General features: G+C 44.2%; 1 protein-coding gene across 1 annotated transcript in view; it reads right to left on the bottom strand.

Moving 5' to 3' along the window:
• ICE1 (interactor of little elongation complex ELL subunit 1) overlaps positions 1-15,443 on the bottom strand; it is a gene marked incomplete at both ends in the record, with an annotated part of 56,640 nt that extends 41,197 nt beyond the window's left edge. Inside the window, 3 exons of the mRNA XM_080697908.1 lie at positions 910-946; positions 1,455-1,513; positions 15,360-15,443. Coding sequence (XP_080554034.1) covers positions 910-946; positions 1,455-1,513; positions 15,360-15,443 — 180 coding nt within the window. The remainder of the gene's footprint in view (positions 1-909; positions 947-1,454; positions 1,514-15,359) is intronic.
• Positions 15,444-18,614: the final 3,171 nt, after the last annotated feature.

The following is an 18,614-nucleotide window of genomic DNA, read 5'->3' as shown; positions in this document are numbered from 1 at the left end:
AAAATATATATTTTAAAGTACTTCTCTATAAATCATAACTCCCCAACATCTGTGTCATTTCTCAACTATTTCAGAGAATAATTACAACTGACAAAAGTTATATACTTAATAAAATCATACGCAACTATATCTAATGAGCAATTAGAAAATAAATATTGAATACATAAAATCTACGTTATCACGGAGATCATAGAATCTATACACGCTTTCATCATTAAGTTCTATATAATTTGAAATCTTTACTATCAGGTCTCAATTCCAGTCAAGTTTCCCAAGAGCAAGAAATCATTGCTTTAGGTTTCTTCTCCTAGCAGTGCCTCTATCAACATCACAAGACAGAAAGTACGTAACCAGAGTTAACCACACTACAGGTACTTGCTAAATGCTTATTGAACCAACAGTGACTATATCTCAGAACTGTTGTGATGTGCAAAAGCTATCTCGTTGACTATAAAATCACAGTATTCCTTATAAATGATTTTGGACATACAAAAATAATTAACAAGTAAAACGATTTCTTAACATTTTAAATGTTCTCCAAGTGCACTTTTTCAGATTTGAAAGTAACATTCAGAAATTATTACAGTTACAATCATTCCTAAATGCCAGTAACACATCATGAGATGCGATGTCTTTGGTACTAAAGACAAAAACCTACCTAAGAGCTTTGAGAACATAAAGAAATCAGAACAAATCACAGAAACAGACTGCTAGATCTGCTTCTCTTAGAGCAAATCACTAAGCATGTCTCCAAAGTACAAGGACTAGCTGTTCACTATGCTTGTGGGAGGCTCCCACTGGAGCCCATCAATACCGCCTCCCTGAAGATGCTCTGGAAAATGGCCCTTGCTTCTCTTTCAGGTATTTTAAGTGTATCCCAAAATTCCAAAGAAAAAGCCAGCAAAGGATATCATCACATTTCTTCTGATACTCTGTTAACAAATTACTGTAAAAAAGAAAAAAAAAATAGGTTACTTTTTTATCTAGAAAATATACTATGTTAAAATCATCTAAGAGAGCCTCTCAGGTTTGCAGAAACAAATGAATGCAAATGAATATGTATTATCTTACATTTCTCAAAATCATTGTATTTATACATGAGGTTTGAGTTTAAAATGCCTAAGTAAAATCTTGGCCTACAAACTCATGATTACAGATTTTTATAAGACCTCACACATCACGGCTTTAAACTGTACCACGAGAAAATGTGACATCTGGCATAAAGTTATAGCAATTCTGAAGACAGAAACAGCTTAGAAAAATCTCAGTCAGCAAAAGCTACTTCCACCACCCCACGACTTTGTTCTGAAGGCTCACGAGCCACCAACTCCAGGCTCAAGGTGAAGCAGTCCCCTCACCACCCGCCTCCAGCAGGGCCACCCCAGGGCCAACCCCCGTGCTGCAGCCAGGTGTCAGGTCTACAGGACGCTGCAAACACATGCAGATATACTCACTCTGTATTGATAATTTTTTGTTTCAAGGTAATTAGTGCGTCAACATATTCATTTAAATTCTGAAAGAAAAAAGGCTACAGTCAGCTATGTATCACAGGTAATTATATCAAATGCAATTATTTTCTAACACTATTAATAAAATATAAATGGCTGGTTGAATATATACATAACCATAGAAATACATGTTATTTATGTTGTGTATAAACATAAACTCTAGCCCACACTTTCCCTCAAACCTCTTTATCAGGATGCTAAAACTCTTTTTAACAGCAAACTAGTTGTAAAGATGCTCTTATGATATGTGCTGAATCATAAAGTTCAGAAAACACTATGATAGGTCACTGAGTATTAATTAGTCATGATTATCCCTGAAACAATTTTAAGACTACCCCAAAATATGTATAGACTATTAAAAGCAACAAAAAATAGTGTAAAGTACATAGGGGCAGAAGAGACAAATAGGATTAAAATGGGGCCAGATAATGTGAAAAAATAGTTTCAAAGGATCTCCATTATGCTTTAGGAACCAGCCACACACTTGGCTCTCAGGTCCTGCAATCAACTTCAAAATGAAAATATTATTATCCGGTTCAAATATTCCTAAAAATTTCTATTTTTAAACTAATTTGTTTCCTATCATCATTAGACACAATAGTCACTATGTATCCACAAAGGTTTTTTTTTTCTAGAAAATCCAACTGATTTTGACAGTTAGTTATACTTTCACTTATGACATTCTCCATTTTTCTTTTTGCAGTTGTAATCTATAAATTAAAAGGTACAAGTTCTCTTATATCACCTATTTTTTTTAACCTTTCCAAAGTGTTATAGCACATGTACATACTTGAATGTACTCAATTTGCCAATTTTCTACTGAGGTCTTCAGTCTCTCCTATCATGAGATGGGTTTCCTCCTTCATTTCTTTTTAAGTCCCTCCTGCTTTTCTGCAGGCTGAAGTCCAGTGTATTGCTGGTCCAGAGGAGGAGGGGATGGAGAAAGGAGAGAAGAGAAGAAGGGGGGGGGGGAGCAGGGGAGGAGAGTGAGTGTGAGAGTGTGTGTGTGCGCGCGCGCGCACGCGAGTGTGTGCTGACCTGCAGCAGCAGGCCATCTTCAGAGATTAGGAAGCCTTGTCCAGAGATTAGGAAGTCCCTGCTTCCTCTAGTAGCCTCACAAGCTTTCCACATAAATAAAATAAATAAATAAAATAAATAAAAGGACAGCTGTGATCCTTCACAATCTTAGATATAGTTTTCATTAACATTTATTAGTGATATTTAAAATATTCCTAATCACTTCTGGGAGTTCATTTAATTTTTAATTTTTGGTGGTACTGGGGGTGGAACCCAGGGGCTTTTCTATCTCCGGGCTATACTCCTAGACCTATTGTATATTTTATTGGGCTATACTCCCAGACCTATTGTATATTTTATTGGAAACAGCGTCTCAATAAGTTGCTGAGAGCCTCACTAAGTAGCTGAGGCTGGCTTTGAACCTGCATGATCCTGCTGTCTCGGCCTCCCAAGTGCGCATTTTTTCTTTTATTAACAGCCCATTAATATATTACCCACTGAGTAGTGTGGTTGCACTTTTCTTATAACGTAGTATTTGATGGATAGTAATTGCTCATATGTTACAAAGATATCTATTATGTTGGCCAATTTATCATTAAAATGTTTTTTAGTATTTATATAGCTGAATGTTTTCTGTGTTAAACTTCTGATTCCTGATGGTGTATTTGGAAAGTTCTATCCCATCTAAAATGATAAAATATAATTCTTCCAAATATTCTAGCACTTTTATTCCTTTTTAAAAACCTATACCTTGCTGGGCGTGGTGGCGCACACCTGTAATCCCAGCGCTTGGGAGACGGAGACAGGAGGATAGAGCGGGTTTGAAGCCAGCCGCTCTGGCTTAAGAGACCCTGTTTCCAAATTGAAAAAAGTATAAAATTAGGTCTGGGAGTGTAGCCCAGAGGTAGAAGGGTTTCCAGGAACCCTAGTACCACAAAAAAATAAAATAAAATAAATATCTATACCTTTAATATTTTTTTTTTTCCTCATGGTACTGGGGATGGAACCCTTCTACCTCTGGGCTACAATCCCAGACCTATTTTATATTTTTATTTGGAAACAGGGTCTCTTAAGCCAGTGAGGCTGGCTTCAAACCTCCACGATCCAGTCTCCACTTCCCAAGAGCGGGAATTACAAGTGTGTGCCACCACGCCCGGCTCTAGTATTTTTATGTACAATATGATGCAGATTCTAAAAACATAAGTCAAAAATGCAACATATGGACTCTTCAGTTCCGTTTGTGTATTTGGCTATATTTAAAATAAGCTTCGTGATGTATTTCACAACATTGACATTTTAAGCAACAAAAACACGTTGGTCTTGAAGCAGTCATTTGTAAAATACGAAGGAGATGAATCTCTAACATATAAATCAACTTACATATCAATATAAGAAAGCAAGTGTATTAGTAGGAGGAGAAAGTAAAGAATATAAGCTATCAGCCAGGAATGGCGGTGCAGTCCTTGTGAGGCGGAGACAAGAGGATTAGAGGTCTGAGGCTAGATTCAGCAATTCAGCCAGGACTTCAGCAAGTTAGTGAAACCCTGTTTCAAACTAAAAAAAAGAAAAGGATCTGGGGAGTGTAGTTTAGAAATAGAATGCCCCTGGGTTCAGTGCCCAATTCAAATGAGAATATAAGCCAGCAATTGCCAGATGATGTATGTAAAATGGACAAGAGACAAAAGAAGGTATTCCACCCTTCTCTCAATCAAAAATCGCAAATCAATTACAAAAGATCTATTTTCCATCCTCTAGATTGTACTGGAATAAAAGTATCAGTAAAAATGTGAGAAAAAGAAAATATACTATAGGTGGTAGCATCTGAATAGGGTCCTGACAGCATATAATAGCTTTCTAATTCTTCTGGGCACATTTCTAGCCCTGCTCGCTGCTCTCCCAACATCACCTGTGTCCCTAGACCAGCAGGAACGCCACCGTGATGGCCTGCTTCTTACATCCCACTCTTCTCTTCACTTACGCGTCTCCTCACTTGCTTCCCCGTCTTCAACTCGGGCGTCAGCACAATGCTGAATGGATCGTAGGAGGGAGAACTGGCATTCTTCTCTTAACATTAGAATTAAGTCTACTCTGCTCCAATTTTTCATTAATGTCCTTTAAACAAGTCATAAAACTCCTATCTGTAGTTTGCTAAAAACTTTTATTGCACGAGCATTAAAGGTAGCCGAATGATTTTATACAACCGCTTTGTTTTAGCCTAAGTTTTTCTCCTCCATTTCTAACTGCAGTGGATTACACTTGCCAATGTTGCTGACCTGTATTTCTGGAATAAAAGCAGCTGAATATACACCAGCTCTAAGCATGTTGAGGAGCCCGCTCCCCAACACCCTGCTCAGGTTGCTTTTGCCACCTGTTCCTAAATGACATCGGTGCAACGTGCCCCCGTGCCCCAGAGTGGGCTCTCCGTCCAGTACAATTCAAGAATAAAGTCCATGAACAACAGAAGGATGAGTGCTTGGGTATAAACGTTTATTTTAAAGCCAAGGGAAGACAGAAAATGCAAAGACAGAAAAGCTCCCCACATGCAGGAGCGAGGGATCCCTAAGGAGAGCAACACTGGAGTTCCAGGGAGGTGAGTTTTTCTCCTTTTTAGTGGTTTCCCATCTGCTTTTCTTGTGACTGGTGGGAACTGGGTCCTAGGGACCCAATGTCCATGGCCCAGTTTCAATCCCTAATTTGACTCTCTGTCTTGCAGACTGGTGGGGTCTTCTAATCTCCTGGCACCACTTATCTGGTTTCCCCATCGTTCCCTCTTTGATCACTCTCCAGATTCTTATTAACCTTCCCAGTTTCTGTTCTTTTCAGATGGTTTCCTTTAACCCTTTCTGTGCCTAGGCCCTCTGCTCTAAATGGCCTGGCTAGTGTTCATAGCTCCTCACTATGGCTATACTTTTTTGCACCATGTCTAGTATTCTTAAAAATATTGTACACAACTGATAAAGTTAGTTGAATACCTTTTTACTCAAAGTGTCGGAAGTATAAGGCAAAGGTAAACCACAAATACCTCTTGTGTCTGAATATTTTGCTAGGTAGAGAACCGGCAGGTCACATACTGCCAAGGGTTGATGAAGGTCTACTTTGTGTGTGTGTGTGTGTGTGTGTGTGTGTGTGTGGTACTGGGGATGGAACCCAGGGGCTTTCTACCTCTGGGCTACACTCGCAGACCTAATTTATATTTTATTTGGAAACAGGGTCTCACTAAGTTACTGAGAGCCTCGCTTAAGTAACTGAGGCTGGCTTCGAACCTGCAGGATCCTCCTGCCTCAGCCTCCCAAGAGCTGGGATTACAAGCATGCGCCACCACGCCCAGATGAATGCCCCACTCTTTGAAAACCTCCTGACATACTAGCCCTTCTTCCAACACCTCAGACTGATTTTGGAAATAAAGTCTTGGCAGATTCGGTCAAAGTAGAATGAGGTCATATTAGACTAGCCTGGGCCCTAATTCAGATTTCTGAGCAGAGAGGGCAGATACATACACTTGCTTTTAATCCTTCCCCAATCCCAACTAAAACTAGCTAAATGGATTTTCCCCTTAAGGAAAAACTGACAAAGCTGAAAGGAAAGTAAAAGACAATTGGTCAGTGAAGAGCAGATTCCACAGCGCTGCCGGAGCATCCCGAACGTCAGCAGTGGAGAGAGAGGCCTCTCCATGTACACTGCCAACCCCAGCGCGCCTGGGGCAGTGACACCGATCCCCAGCAGAGGGCAGCGCAACTACCGTGAGCAGGAGTTGCGGGTTTTGTGAGCTGAATCCCAACCCCAACTCCCTACCTGCAGAGGAAATCGCTCCCCCACAAGCATATGGCAGAAACCAATCTTGCTTTCTGAAGGAAGCTTATGACTGGGATACCATGAACCTTGAGGCAGGAGTACTCTAACAAAAACAGGGATTAAGCAGAGACTAGCCACCGTTAAAGCTCCCAGAGGCAGCCATTCTTCTGGTCCCCAACACTTCCACTACTTACACCAGCCATTCTTCTTCATCAATGGCCCACCCATAGTGCCCTGCAGTGAAGCTCAAGGTCCAGAAGCCCCACACACTCAGCTGCAGCAAGCTATCAGCCATCACTCTTAATATGGACAAGCGAGGAGTTCTAACACAACAGAAGCCTGCATTAGCAATGACGGAGACCAAAACAAGCACCAGCAACTTGAAGTAAACAAAGACTGAAGAAACCTTCAAAGCTAGTTATTACTATAATCTGTGAAAAATGGCATCACATCTGTGAAATAAGCTGCTTTTCAAAGGGGTATTGAAAGCTCTTAGATGTTAAGAGGAAGGCTCTTATACCTAACACCCAGCAGTATGGCTACAATTAAAAAAGATGGCCAATAACAAGCGTTATAAAGATGTTCTGAAAAACTGCAACCCTCGTATGTTGCTGATGAGAATGTAAAGTGGTCTTAGCTGCTGTGGAAAAGTCTGACACCTCCTCAAATATTAAGCACAGCTACCACACGATCAAGCAGCCACACTCCAGGTATACACTCAAGAGAACTGAAAACATACATCCGCAAGAAACCTGTGCTAGTATTTATAGAAGCATATTCATCCTGGCCAAAAAGCGGACATACACTGAATTTATCAAGGGATAAACGGATAAACAAAACATCAATGAGATCATTGACAATGAAAAAGAAGGAATGACACCACCACAGGGATGAAACTTTACTATATCATGCTTAGTGAAAGGAGTCACTAAAGGCCAGTTATTCTAGGGACCATTTTGTGAATTATAATAATAAGCCAACTCAGAGTCAGAAAGTAGATTGGTGGTTGCCAGTGGTCAGAGGAAGGAAGGAGGAACAAGGGATGGCTGTGGACTGGTAAAGCGTTTAAGAGGACAGATAGATAAAAATTCTTACAATTAGAAAGTGGACAATGGCTACACAATTCTGTGAATATACTTAAAACCAATGATTGTACGCATTAAAAGTGTGAATTTTATAATTTATATTTAATAATGCTGTTATGGTTTAATTAAAACCAGGAAAGCAGAAATTAGTGACTCAAAAGTTTTGGCCATAAAACTGAAGAAAAGGTCCCAGAGAATAAAGTAAAAACGACATGAGAAAGAAGAAAAATAAGCACATTTAATTGGGTGCTAGTGAAAAGTGGCTCCACAGGCGCACCAGTGAGAGTGTCAAAGAGAGAAAAGGGAACACATGAGCGACAGCAAAGAAACAGCGAATTTCAAGAAAATTTCCCAGAACTGAAACCAAAGTTCCAAGTTGAAAGAGCCAGGCACATGCATTCAAATCAGGAAACATTAGCACAAATTTCACAACAGTAGAGATAAGGCAAAGATCTCCGAGAATTCCATGAGAAAAATAAAATGAAACAAATCACAGTTAAAGAATCCAGAATTGTGAGGGATTTAGACTTGAACACAACACTGGAAATGAGCTGTAGAAAACAAATCCTCAAACTTTTGAAGAAAAATTTACAATTCTGTATGACAAATACTTGCAAATCTACAATGTCTCCACAAACGTATTTCCCAGAAACATCGTTCTCAGGAAGGAAATGTAAAACATGAACATTCTCTGCCCAAGAATGGAGTACACCAGAGAGAGGACGATGCGCAAAGGCCAGGAGACGGAGGTGAAAAGAATCCCTGGGAAGGCAGCTGTGTCCCAGATTGGAGGAGAAAGGGATTTTTCTCCTGGGAAGGAAAGGAGAGACTGGTGGGCACAAAAACACTGAAGGCTATGAACACAAAATGGGCACAAAACTGCCTGCTATGTAACCACATATAGTTACATACTGTATTTTTTTGGGGGTGCTGGGGATGGAAACCAGGGGCACTGTATATCCCAGCCACACCCTCAGCCCTATTTAGTCTTTTTGTTGTGTTGTTGTTGGAACAGGGTCTCACTGAGTTGCAAAGGGCCTTGCTAAGTAGCTGAGGCTGTCCACAAACCGCGATCTTCAGGTCTCAGCCTCCCCAAATGCCGGGATTACAACAGGTGTGTGCCACCACACCCAGCTCCACACTGTTTTTTAAACATAAGTGATTCTGCCTTCCCCTTCCCTCCAGTGCTCTGCTTCTCTAGCTCATCTCCCCCACTTACTTGCAGATGTCATTCTGTAACGTCAGGTACTAAGCCAGAGATGGCAAAGAAACCTCAGGCTCTAGCGTCGCGCACATCTGAACTCAGATTCCTGTTCCACCGCCACTTTCTGGCTGAGTGAGCTCAGCAAATCTACTTAACTGCTCCTTGACTCAATGCTACTTCCAGTTTTACAGGTGGGGAACCTGGAATCTACAGAGGTTAAATAACTGGCATGTTACCAGAACTAAATGGGATGAGCCAGATTAATTCAGAGCATAGCTCTCAATTAACATGAAGTTATAAAAACATCAAATCCGAATAGAGATCTAACCGAAATCCTAAGTCCACTGAGATGGGGCGGGGCCTGTGCAGGTAAGGAGAGGTATTGGGCAGTAAGAGACCTCCATCCTCACCCTCCAAAGTGAGGAATCAAGCAAATGTCTAGAACTGAAAGGAAATAAAGGTAGCAACACAAGTCTACTAGTTGATGGTAAGAAAATTCATTATAAAACGCACAGAGCAAACAATTAATAGTGTCTTTGGGAAGGAGGGATGAACACGGGTGGAGTTGCAGGCTCTCAACAAATTGTTATGCATCTAGCTGTCTCTCTGATCTATGTTCATGTATAACTGATTAAAAAAAAAACACCTTACATACACTAGAGGGAAAAACACATCTTAATTATCCTATGGCATTCCAGTCTCTACCTAACATTATTTCCTTAGACCAGGTTGCCTATCAGCTTGAATTTGGTCAGATATTGTAATAACTCTGGTCAGATACTGCATTGACCTAATAAAATGTTTTCTGCCCTCTTTCAATCAAATGTATGTATCATTTATGTTTACAGAAAAAAAAAAAGTCTCAGCACACTGAGCCTTAGAACCATGAGAGATTGATGGGCAGGGCCTGCCTGGTGGAGGGCACACGGGGCTCCCTTCTCACACCCATTGAACAAGGTGGAAGTCATTACTGTCCGGGATCTGTGGGAGAGAGCGAAGGCCGAGGTGCTCTTCCATTCTGGGAAATGTCAAGGCACTCTTTCTTTGATTATCATCTTCCTCTAAGCATTCCTGCTCTCCTTTTCTTAAGCTTTTACAAGTTGGGAATCCTTTTCTTGCCATGCCTAGACCAACCTGTTCCATTTTCTGATTTGGGAGTATCTACACTTTTCAGTTGAGCATCCTTAATCCAAAACTCCAAATATAAAATATTCCAAATACTGGGATTTCAGATTTTTAGAGCAGGGATGGCCAAACTGTTATTACACTGTCTATTGGGAAGTTGAGAATAATTCTCCATTTGCTCTTCTCCCTCATAAGTGCTATGTTTGTTCTTCTTTATCTTCTGGGCAGTCTCTGCAAACTCTAGGACAAATTCACTAATGTGATTCCCAGAGCACCCGCCTCTTACTAAGGACTTGGTTTTCCATCAGCTCCTTTTCCACAAGACAATTTTAGTTTTATCCATGCACCACCTGTTGAATGTCACTGACTGTCCACACTCCCTTTCCCCTGGGGAATGAGAGCAATCCAGCGGCTGGCACAGTACAAGGAGGGGCCAGCAGGACAGCTAGAGGTGGAGGCAGGAGGCTAGGGGCCCAGAGCAGGCAAGCTGGGAGAATGGCCACACCAAGCAACTATGTGAAATATACAATAAATAGACACATGAGAAAGATAGATAGATGATGATGGGATGAATTAGTCTTGGCACTACTGACACTTTAGGCTGGAGACATGCACACAGTACCCCTGACCTCTGCAAAATGGCCGCAGCCCTCCCCCAGCTCCATTGTGGGTGTGCACACAGCAGGCCTCCCTAAGGACAACGCTCTCCTTAGAAAGGCCTTACGAGGCGGGCCCTCGGCTGGCATTCGGAAACTTGAATTTCTCACGGTTCTCTCCCTCCATTCCCCACAGAGTTCCTCACTGTGCCTGAGCTGTGCAACGTGGTTTAGACTAAACACTCCCTTGTTGCAAGTCTGGAATTTGGGCGCAGCCGCCAATAAAAACCCTAGATACTGAGTCTCTAGTGAGCGCGCATGGTAGACGACACTTTACACGTGCTGCCCAACAGACTGCTGGGAACTAGTGTCCTGCGTGGCTCCACGGGAGGGTCCTGGAAGCTCAGAGCTGCTTCCCTCCTTTCCACACACACCCCTGTGCCTCCCTTTGCTGATTTGGCTTTATCCCCTTGCCCTGCAATAAACCACACCCATGCTGAGTTCTGAGTACTGCTAGCAAATCACTGAGTCTGGACACGGTCTTGTGGATGGCAAACAGTTATATACAAAATGTCTCAGAAAGTGTCACTCTTCCCCGAAGAATTGCAAGGCTTTATTATTTAAATTTCCACTAACATAAAAGATGAAATGAAGGAAGCTGAAGGGCAATGACAATGAAATATATATTTGACAGAAGTTGCAACCACAAAGGGGTAAAAAAACCTATTCTTGGGCCAGGTAGCAGCATCTAAATGGGTCTATAGACTAGACTGTAATAATAATAAAGCCAAGACGGGGAGGACTGCAGACTGTATTGAAAAGCGCTCATATTTTGAGGAAATGCACCCACTACCTTTCACTGGGTGCTTCCTCATATACTCCTTTCTCCTCTCCAAGCCTTTGCACAACGGGCTGCCTCTGCCTACAACACTGGTCCTTCATCTTTCTTTTTGGCGAACGGCAAATCGTCCTTTGGGCCTCAATTTAGTTTTGCTTCCTCAATGAGCCTTCCGAAATCTCACAAAGTTGCTTTCTTATATGCTCCCAAGAGTACACTGGCCACCCCCCACCAAAACTTACTGTACTATATTTATACTGAGGTTGCTTTTTCTCTCACCTGTAATCTCAGATCTGATGAGATTCATGACTCTTCTACTAAAGATTGTGTTACAAAACTCAAGCCATGGGTAAACAGGCAAATGGTAGATAAATGAATTATAATTTTGTGAGTATTCCTTGTGATAGAATGGAATCTGCATCAATGTATTTGGGGAAAAGTATCCTTCAAGTTCCAAACACAGAGTTCAAACTTTTGACAATCATCAGTGGGAGTCCAACAGAAATTTATGAGCTCAATCCTGTCCCTAGGACAACTGCACATTAAACTAAATTTAGTTCTGTGAGCTGCACACTTTCAAAATCTCGTATGATTCCCAAGACTCGGACTGTTTGGTTTTGTAGGAAAGTTGGGTAAAAGGGGGTTCTCCTTCACCTAAAGGGACTTATGTCAGTTTACTACCCTGATGTAAAACCACCTAATTAAGACTTACCTAGTTTACACCAGAGTAAAAACCCACTTTGGTTTATATGATTGCCAAAGTTCAGCAACCCACAGGGACACTGGACTAGAAATAGTGACAGGCACTAAAGTCAATGAAGGTGAGAAAACACAGATAAGGTGATTTTTACAAGTATCAAAAAAAAAAAAAACGTGTAAAATACAGTCAAGCTCTATACTTCTGAATTAAGCAGTGATTTTAGCAAAGGTCCTGCATCTTCTCAACTTCTAAAGAAAATAAATGAAGAAGACATGAAAGAAAAATGTTCAAGGCAAACAAATGATCATTCAATTCAAGAAAGACTTGTTAGCTTAATGTTATAGTGTCAGAACGAAGTCATGGCACTGATATGGGTGCCTCCTATAGAAATCAATTTCTGTATTTTGCTTGTAAACTTTGCAGAATTAAGAAGTTTCAGTCCATAAACTACCGAGCGGGATATCTTCTATGTTTAACCTCTTTAGTTTCTCTCTTATGCAAAAGATTAATCCTAGTAGTTACTTGATGTGGCAATATATAGTACTTAACAGAAGTCTTTTTTTTTTTTTTGTATTGAGGATTGACTGTAGGAAATTTTACTTTTGAGCTATACCTCCAGCCCCCTCTTCCTTTTAATTTTTGAAAAAGCTAAGATGCTAAGGCTGGCCCTCTTCCTGTCTCAGCCTCCCAAGTACTGAGATTACAGGAATACACCCCCAGGCCCAGCTGAAATGTATTTCTTAAAAGTTGGTTATCCATCTACTGACTTTTCCTCAATTCTAATTCCTTCCATCCTGTCTCCCTCCATTACATGCTGCTTAACTGTTTCTCCTTTTTAAACCAGTCCATGTTCACCTTCATCAAGGGCCACTCATTGGCCAGCTATTTTTTTTTTTTTTTTTTTTTACTCACTAGTTTTAAAAAGGTTAAGTAACAGAACATACTTCCCTACGCCCACATCACTTCCATCCAGTGCCCACCTAACCTGGCCCTCTTTCTACTTTCTCGGAAGTCTATTAAGGTACCTTAGAGGCACTGTGCTCCACAAACAACATAGACAAAGGCTGAAAGTTCATGCTCCGGTGTCATTCCAAAATTTGTCCCGCATTTCCAGCACCCCCCACCCTGGCTTCCTTCCTCCTTCCATCACCACAGTTCTCAAGGTCTGTCATGTTTTGGTCTCGTGGCCTTCCCTTTTCCTGACAATGAGCCATCCTCCCTTTTCAGTTTCTCATTTTCAGAATCTCATCTTACCTCTAAGTTCTATGTTCTCATTCACTCTCCACACCACTACCTGTTATTTTTACTTCTCTGGTGGAGTAACTATGCAAAGACACCCAGCACTCCATAACAATGGCAGGGAAGACCATGGTAGTTGCTGTTTAAGGTTCACAAGCGACAATCTTTTCCCCCTAAAAAGGTATTCTAATTCCCGGCAACAGAGAACTCAATTACCATGGAGTGTCCTGAGTAGAGAAGAGGTCTGCAAACCAGGGCCCTTTTCTTGTTTTCATCACGTCCCAGTGGAACACAGCCATACCCATTCTTTCTTATATTGCTCGCAGCTGCTTTTACACCTCAGGGCAGAGTTGAGTATTGAAAACAAGTCCCCAGGTCCTAATTATTCAGGATATTGTCCTTTACAGAAAGAGTTACAGCTAGGCTGGACCTAGAGATTTAACAAGAATGTGACTCTAGGTCACAGCTGGTCCTTTTAAGAAGGGCTATTCCAGGAAGACATGTGATGGAAGACGCAATTCTGGACCGAAAAGCACAGTTCACACCAACTGTTCTGTGCAAACATCTTCCATGACTTGCCAACTTATTCAGAGAAGCCCGAACCTTAAAATGGTCTCCACTAGCCATACGATCCGGCCTCCTCTTACTCTTGTGACCACCCCACCCAGACTCAGATTTCAGTTTGCTCGGGTCTCACGGGCCTCTCGCTCCTCTCAAGCACACAGCGAGCTCCTGCTCCGGGCCGCGTACCTCAGGCTTGCATGCAGGCACTTTCTGCCTCATTCTCTCACCACTTCACTCAAACATGACCTCCTCGGACTCCCGAGTCCAAGAGCCCTGGCTCCTTCCTCACCTTCTTGGCTCTATTTGTAGAAGGTAACAATGTTCCAACACTGTTTTATTTGTTCTGCTCCTTCTAGAGTGAAAATCCCAAGAGGACAAGAATATGCCTGCCTTCTTCCCTCTCCAGCAACTGCAATGCCTAAAACACAACACATGACCGATACATATTGTTGTGTGAATAAATGGGCTCAAACAATTTATTAAAGATTCAGGAGAATTCCAGTCACTTCCCTGAGATGAGGGGTGCATTTACACTATACCAAAACAATGCAGCTCAATTACGACAATGATTTGCATTTTTGACCCAGGGTGCCAGCACATTTCCTTCCAGCCTTGCTCCCAACATTTTAAATGGATGAAATGAGTTCAAAGGCACTACGTTGAAATAAAAACTAAGCTTCTCATGTGGCTACCTGGTCTGCATTCCCTTCTGGCCTCAAGTCCCTTTGGCTCATGTCTACCAGACCAAGCTCTGCTGATCAAAGACACCCTGTGCCTCCTCACCACAGAAACCTTTGCACTCTAGCCAGACTTCTGACAAGCTGCTCCTTATCATTCAACTCTCTGAAAGAACCCAGGTAAGAGACAAGACCACCATCCTAACATCTTTATTTTCTTCCTAACACTTAAAAACTTGTCTTACGTGCGTATATACATACATCTTACTTAAGAGAACAGACGTCCATCTGGTTCATCAGTATCCACAGTGCCCCGGAAGAGTAGGTGATAACTCCATGAGGTAGCTACTGGGAATGGTGAGTTCCATTTTACCACTAAAGACACTAACAGCAAAGAGTTAAGTTAGACTCTGACACCAGACAGTCAGGAAGGTACTTAGACATAAGTATTCGGGGCTATTTCTGCTTCTCCCACAAGACCTGGAGCCAAATTCTAGAAACTCTGGGCAGAAAATAAACAGTCCACGCTACTCTTAGAAACTTCTAGTCTACAAAATTTTGACTGACTACTCAAGACAACTGACCTGTTACTGACTTAATTACTTGATTAGCTTTAAAAACTAAGTTCGCGATGGTACATCCGATATAGGACGATTTGCATCCCCCAATCCTTTTAGTGTGATGATCCAGGCAACCCACAAGTAACGTAAGATCCTGCCTCCAGGCAACTAACATTAAGATGAGCAAACCACCAAATGCCATATTCGCAGAAAGGCGACGCTCAGCGTTTCACCTGTAACGCACAAACCCCAAACCGGCCCGGGGGAGGCCCGGCTCGCAGAGGGAGAGGGCGCCTTCTAGAACTCGCTCGCCCCGCCCCCCTCCACCACCGCACCCAGGTGAACGGATCCCGGTTTGCACAAAGCCAAGCAGAGTCGGCCCCCAAAACAAAACAGGGGAACGCGGAGCGACAGCGGGGAAGCGGCGAGCGCGCACACGGGCCCTCCTCCCCACCTGCTGCAAGGAGGCGCAGCCCTGGCACCGCGAGAGGTCCGCCGCCGTCCCGGGCGCCGCCGAGTGGGTCTCGCCCGGCATCATGGTGCCGCCGCTGGGCCCGGGGGGCACGCACGCCTCAAGGACCCAGGGCTTCGGCCCCGTCCCGCCGCTGCTGATGCCGCCGGGGCCGCCGCCCGCCGGGCCGCTTCCCGCCGAGCCCGGGCGGGTCCATCCGTGCACAGACGTCCCCGTGGAGCCAGCGAAGGGCTCTGCAGAGTACAGCCGCCACGGGCACTGGAGAAATGCTACCCGGCGCGGCCCCCGAGCGCGACGCCGCCCAGCTAGGACCCCGCCCCGCCCTGGGCCGCCCCGCCTCGCCGCGCAGCGGGGCTGCCCGGAGCACTACCTGCACGAAATGGGGTGTGCGGCGGCGCGGGGCGGCAGGTCAGCGCCGCGGAGGGAAAGCGGAGGGGGCGGCGGCGAGCAGGCTCGCTGCTTCTGCTCTCCGGGGTTCGTCCCTGCTGCTAACATTTTCGCGGCAGGCAATCCTTAGACACCTAAGGCTTCAGCCGCGGGGGCGGGGACCCGGCGGTGACGTCACCGCGCGCCCGCAGGGCGGGAGGACCCTCGGCCCGGACGGGAGAGTGCGCGGTTTGTAGCCAGAGTAACTGTGCAGTCGCGGAGCTGGCGGGGCCGCGGGAGTCCGAGGGATGAGTCCACCTCGCCACGCGGAGGCCGGAGGCCGGGCGGTCCCTCTGGCCGCGCCGGGTGCGCCCGCGACTCGGCCTCCTCTTTGGTGGCCGCTCCCCTTCCCCTTGGCCGCCTGTCCTGGGCCTCGCCGCCCCGCCAGCGGGCTCCCAGGCCCAGCGCGAAGGCCCCAGCGCAGCCCCCGGCCGAGGCCACGCCACCCCTTTCATTCTCCCGCCATTCAGCCACGGCCAAGTCTTGTTTGGTTCTTCAAGACAGGAGAAGCGCTCACATCTCCAGCCACGGCAGCTCCTGCCACAGAGTCATCTGTTAATCGCAGCGTGTCGCCGTCAGGTTACAGAGTCCAAGTGTCTTAGCACGCAGACCGAGCACTGCATGTATTAAGTACCCATCTAGAACTCCCTTCCCAGCTCAGTTCTTAGAAGGAAAATGAAGCTGAAGGGTCCCTTCCAAGCAGGGTAGTCTGGATTTTTTTTTTCACTTTTCCTTTCCAAATTTCGCACCTTTCCCCAGGCTGATACACGTTGGCTTCCATTTGCCCTGCAGTGGAAGGGCCAGATGGCCAGCAACAGCTGGATTTCTAGTCGTTGACACCTAAGCGAGACAGGCTACCTCACTCAAGTAGTGCCCAGAGTTGGTCTCAGCAGAGTGAATTCCCGCCCTCCTCAGAAAGGTTGGCAGGAAAGTAGGGTTTGCAGAGGAAGGGGAAATGAGCGGATACATGGGAGGAGAAGCAGCTGGGGCCTGGAAGAGAGACCACGTGGCTCACTAGAGTGAGACCTGGATAACCCTAACAACTTTCCAGTTCTGGCATTTGGCCCCAACCTTATTTTCACAACTTCCCTTTTTTATTTCAGGCTTCCCGAGATTTCTTTTATGAAACGTATGGGGTTAGCAGACATATTAGAAACTTTAAAGAGATAAATGTGGACCAGTCTCCAACACACCTGAGCCTGGGAGGTTGAGACTATGGTCAGCAAAAATAATTTAAAAAGCACCAAAACCAGACAGACTGTAAGAGTATTGAGAGGGCCATCCCACTCCCCTTATACAATTAAAATATTAAGATATAGAAGTAAGCTAAAGTGTCTGGAACTTGTTTGAAACTGGTTTTTCTGTTAAGAATGTTTCCAAAGTGCTATGAAGATGATTGGCTGCACTTTTTACTTTGTAAACCTATTGGCTGTATCCCAGTGTGAACGGCCCCTTCTGGGGCTATAAATGTAAGGTCTGTTTTGCGCTCAAGGTCGAGCTCTGACCACTTGCCTGCTGTCTAAGAGGCTGAACGTTATCCCGGCCAGAAGGAAGCATTCCTCTGGTAGTTCCTGGACAATTCCTCTGAATGACAGTTAGGCTCGTGAAGGAGACTTGACCCTGGCGTGCCAGTAAGAGCTGCAGCACAATAAACTCTACTTGTGATTTACATCCTTGGTGTGTTCTTCGTTATTTGGGGAAGGGGCGACTCTCGGACCCTAACAAGACAAGCTGCACTAGAGCTCCTTGACTAGGACAATATTGGTCTTTGCTGTCTGAAAATAATATTGGAGACTCTCCAGGATGATAAGGGGCCAATTCCAGATGATGAGGGACAAATGCCTGCGTAGACTGAAGTAACCCAGTAACCCACAGTTACCTAGACCATATTAGCATCATAAAACCCATACCTCAAGGTGGAACTTAACTGTAACCAGATAGTCTGGGTGAAGAAGCATGTTAAGAGCGCAGGCTCAACTAAAACCCACTCCTACGTGTGACGACATCAAGAAGCAAAGTCCTTCCCTACCCAAGTACACCTGAGCTTCCTGCCCCTTGGCATCAAGTAACTTTTAAGATTGCATGTTCAGCGCCGGGTGTGGTGGCTCACACTTGTAATCCCCGCGCTTGGGAGGCGGAGACAGGAGGATCATGCAGGTTCGTAGCCAGCCTCCCTGGCTTAGGAGACCCTGTTTTCGTAGCCTGGAGGTGGAAGGGTTTCCAGGAACCCCAGTACCACCACCAAAAAAAAAAAAAAAAAAAAAAAGATTGCATGTTCACCTGGGTGGTATTGATTTTTATTCCCTAGAGCTAAGTCTGGTGTTTAAAAATACAATGCTACACGTAGTAGCGCTAAATTAATGTCAAAGTGAATCAAATTTACAAGTAATGAAATTTTTTTAAAGGGTATTTCTCTTCAAAATTGAAAGTGCATTTTTGCACCTTTTTTGTTTTGTTTTATTGGGGGTGGAACCCAGAGGCTTTCTACCTACAGGGTATACTTCCAGACCTATTTTATATTTTATTTGGAAACAGGGTCTCAAGTTGCTGAGAGCCTCACTAAGTAGCTGAGGCTGGCTTCAACCCTGTGCGATCCTCCTGTCTCAGCTTTCCAAGCGCGGGGATTACAAGTGCGCGCCACCATGCCCAGCTTTTCGCATCTTTCTTAAAGCCAGTTCTCAAGACATTTGAAGAAAAGTCTGGTTTTTGAAATGGCAGGATTTACAAACGTCTTATACACTACAACATGGTATCTGAAAATTTTCAGCTCTCTGAGGTCTGTGCCACCTGTATGTCTTTGCTATTATCGCT

The sequence above is a fragment of the Muscardinus avellanarius genome, assembly GCF_963383645.1.
Source record: "Muscardinus avellanarius genome assembly, chromosome: 1".
NCBI lineage: Eukaryota > Metazoa > Chordata > Mammalia > Rodentia > Gliridae > Muscardinus > Muscardinus avellanarius.
Note: the sequence above shows the minus strand (reverse complement) of the source record. Positions and strands in the feature narration are given on the sequence as shown.